Raw genomic sequence first — 4,044 nt, forward strand, 5'->3', positions numbered from 1 at the left:
CACCGACCATGTTCTCTAATCTTTCTAAAAGGAGAGTATGATCTATTGTATCAAAGGCTGCGCTCAGATCCAGAAGTACCAGTAGGGAAACACAGCCTTGGTCGGCAGATGTAAGTAGATCGTTTGTTATTTTAACTAAAGCTGTCTCAGTGCTGTGATGAGGCCTAAAAAAAAAAAAAACTCTTAATAGCCGCTTTCAGGAGCTCCAGCAACCACTAGGTGGAGCTGCAGGTCTGCAGTGATACAGGTCAGTAAATAAACACCAGAGATTATTATTTTATTATTATAATTTTATTAGGTTAGAGTTATAGAGGAGGAGGCGCTGCGCTCCATCAGGCTACTTGCAGCAGTGCGAGCCGCTCTTCTCCTTCTCCTTACAGCCGGAACCACCAGAACCACATCCAGAACCACAAGAACCACCTCCAGAACCTGCAGCACTGCAGCTGCTCGAACCCTTACAGCAGCTTCCTGAGCCTGCACACACACACACACACACATTATACACACACACACAATATATATATATACATTATACACACACACACACACACACACATTATACACACACACAATATATATATATACATTATACACACACACACATTATACACACACACACACACACACATTATACACACACACAATATATATATATACATTATACACACACACACATTATACACACACACACACACACATTATACACACACACACACATTATACACACACACACACACATTATACACACACACACACACATTATACACACACACACACACATTATACACACACACACACATTATACACACACACACACACACACACACACATTATACACACACACACAATATATATATATACATTATACACACACACACACACACACACACATTATACACACACACACACACATTATACACACACACACACACACATTATACACACACACACACATTATACACACACACACACACACACACATTATACACACACACACAATATATATATATACATTATACACACACACACACACACATTATACACACACACACACACATTATACACACACACACACACAATATATATATATACACACACACATTATACACACACACACACACACAATATATATATATACATTATACACACACACACAATATATATACATTATACACACACACACATTATATATATATATATATATATATATACACACACATTATATACACACACACATTATATATACACACATTATATATACACACACACATAATACTAAATCTACACACATATACACAATATATACACATTATACACTTATATACACACATTATTTACACATTGGTGTACAAACAGGGCTTTACACACAAGATCACAAACAATAACAAAATACTGCAATAAAAACGACTGGATAATTAATGTCTTGTTCTGATATCAGACTGGGAGGGTTTATATTATATTTATATTAACTGCTGCCAAAAATATCTATAAAACGTAAAATTACATTATTTTAATAAAAGAACACCATCGTAAAAAGTGCTTTCAGTAAATAAACTTAAAAACACAGCATCCAACGCTACCTAATGAGGAGAAAACAGAATTAACATGCCAATACATAATAATAATAATAATAATAATAATAATAATCTGTCGTTTTTTTTATATTAGGTTATAACTGATTTTGTTATATATGTATATAATTCATGCATCATTTTTTCTTTAGTTGTATTTAACTAATAATAGAGAGAAATACAGAATATATAAGTATATAACGTTACATGTATTTTTTTTTTTAATAACTGTAATTCCGCAAATGTTGTTTTAAGTCACTATGGGGGGGCTTTTGATTTATTTGAGCAAATTTGCCCCCCTCCAATATCAAACCCTTTATATATACACATTACACACACACATTATATACACACACACATTATATACACACACACACACACACGCTATATACACATTATTTACATACGATTGTCCCAGTCCTCACCTTTCCCGTCTTTAGCGCATGCGCAGTTGGTGCACCTGCAGTTCTCCCCGCAGGAACAGGAAGCGGCTAGAACCGGAATGAGAAGAGAGCGCGCGCTGTGTTTACTGCGGATCACGTGCTTATTTCAGTATGTAAATGAGGTGTGTGCAGGTTCAATTCGGATTAGTTTGATACTCACTCTTAGAGCATTCACACTTCTCCATCTCCGGATCTACACTCGCTCGCGCTGATGCCCTTCGTACTGCGCGTGCGCGGTCCTGTAGCATCCATGTGACGTCACGCGGCGCGTTAAAGCCAGAGGAGCATCAGACAGTAAGATGACAGTGAGGAGCATCTGCCCAAACAGAGCATCGCTTTAATCTGCACCCGGTGCCGACACTGATGTGCAACAGCACAGACTTACCAGAGCCTGTAGTAGAGAAGAACTGCCAATAGAATAGGACCACCTGCAGCAGATAAACATACAGGAGTCTATAGAGCACTGCAGTCCTGTAGTCCTGCAGCATCCTGTAGTGAGCAGGTGGGGCGTCACGGACTCACAAATTACACAATTTCTCACTGTAGGAAATCACAGACTCACCTGGCTGCTCTCCAGAAACATGTTTAACACAAGAAAACTCACCAGAACTAAACACACGAGAACCAGCGACGCCAAACCAGATAATCTCTATAGAGGAGAATACGCACTTAAAGTGAGTCCAACATGAACGGGTTCAAATGAAGCAACTGATCAAACTAAAATCAGAGATTATAAATATCTGATCAGTTTTATACTGAAATATGTTCTTATGTCCTCAACACAGAACTATATTAAATGTTTCAGCACCGCAGAAATCATTTTTTATCATTTTAAACTCCAGTTATAAACCTTTTAAACATGCTCTACCTGTATCTCCAGGATCAGCTCACCAACCAATCAGCTCACAGCAGCAGTAAGGCGAGTGCTTCACAGTGTAAATTGGTAAGTTGGTAGATATACAGAAAATGCTTACTTTACTTTTTTTTATAATTTTCTTCCCAATTTACACGACCAATTACCCAACCCACTCATTAGGACTCCCCTATCACTAGTGATGCTCCAACACCAGGAGGGTGAAGAAGACCAGCACACGCCTCCTCCAATACATGTGAAGTCAAACTCTGCCTCTTTTTGAAATGCTGCTGATGCTGTAGCATTGCTGAGCAGCGCTAACACTCGGAGGAAAGCGCAGTGACTCGGTTCTGATACATCAGCTCACAGATGCAGCCTTGTGCTGATCCACATCACCCTAGGAGTGATGAGGGGAAAGAGAGAGCGCCATCTACTGTACTGTACCCACCCAGAGAGAGAGCAAGACCAACTGTGCTCTCTCAGGGCTCTGGCAGCTGATGGCAAACTGAATGAGCGGGATTCGAACCTGCAACCTCCGGATCATAGTGGCTGCACTTTAGACCGCTGGACCACAGAGCCCTCTTTCTTTGATTTTTTTTTATCAAAACACATTATTCTACTTCCTATAAAATTAAAGAAATACTCATATCAAGTAGTTAAGTTTTTAGCTTTTAGCTCCATTAACCTCCATTCATAGAGAACTCACTTGCAGTTCCTGGTGTGTTTTGGACCCGTTGTTCTCTCTTCCTGTGATCCCATTGGCTGTATGTAGCCGCTGCTCCTGACTCCCAGTCGTCGACTGAGTCAGATGTTAAACATGTTGAATATTCGCCAGTCGCAGACTAAAAAACTGGGCTAAAATCGTGTGGAGTGAACCCGGTGTAAAAGGACAGTGTCTGTGTGAGAGGGTAGAGGGTAAATAAGGACAGACAGCTTTAGCTCTGGTGCTAAACTGTGCTTTTATTGTAAACATCTGATCAATTATTCAGATTAAACCAGCAGTACAGCGGCGTTTACCCCGAGGAACAGAGTGAGCATTCAGTAAACAAACAAACAAACAAACAAACAAACATTCACAGCCCAGAAACAAGAGGAACAGATGATCAGCAGTGGGTGGAGATACGGGACATCAGCTTGAAGATACACACACACACTCACAAACACACAAACACACACA

At 39.6% G+C, this 4,044-nt stretch overlaps 2 protein-coding genes across 2 annotated transcripts in view; both read right to left on the reverse strand.

Moving 5' to 3' along the window:
• Positions 1-262: 262 nt before the first annotated feature.
• Positions 263-2,336, reverse strand: mtbl (metallothionein-B-like). The gene is made up of 3 exons (XM_022667385.2): positions 2,175-2,336; positions 1,997-2,062; positions 263-474 (listed from the first exon to the last, which is right to left on the reverse strand). The coding sequence occupies exons 1-3, from the start codon at positions 2,260-2,262 to the stop codon at positions 338-340; spliced, it is 291 nt and encodes a 96-aa protein (XP_022523106.2). The 5' UTR covers positions 2,263-2,336; the 3' UTR covers positions 263-337.
• Positions 2,337-3,807: 1,471 nt separating this feature from the next.
• Positions 3,808-4,044, reverse strand: part of gnao1b (guanine nucleotide binding protein (G protein), alpha activating activity polypeptide O, b) — a 26,150-nt gene continuing 25,913 nt past the window's right edge. Inside the window, exon 8 of the mRNA XM_022667387.2 lies at positions 3,808-4,044. This exon is cut by the window's right edge and continues 5,449 nt beyond it. The gene's annotated coding sequence lies outside the window, so the exon portion shown is untranslated.

The sequence above is a fragment of the Astyanax mexicanus genome, unplaced genomic scaffold, assembly GCF_023375975.1.
Source record: "Astyanax mexicanus isolate ESR-SI-001 unplaced genomic scaffold, AstMex3_surface scaffold_43, whole genome shotgun sequence".
NCBI lineage: Eukaryota > Metazoa > Chordata > Actinopteri > Characiformes > Acestrorhamphidae > Astyanax > Astyanax mexicanus.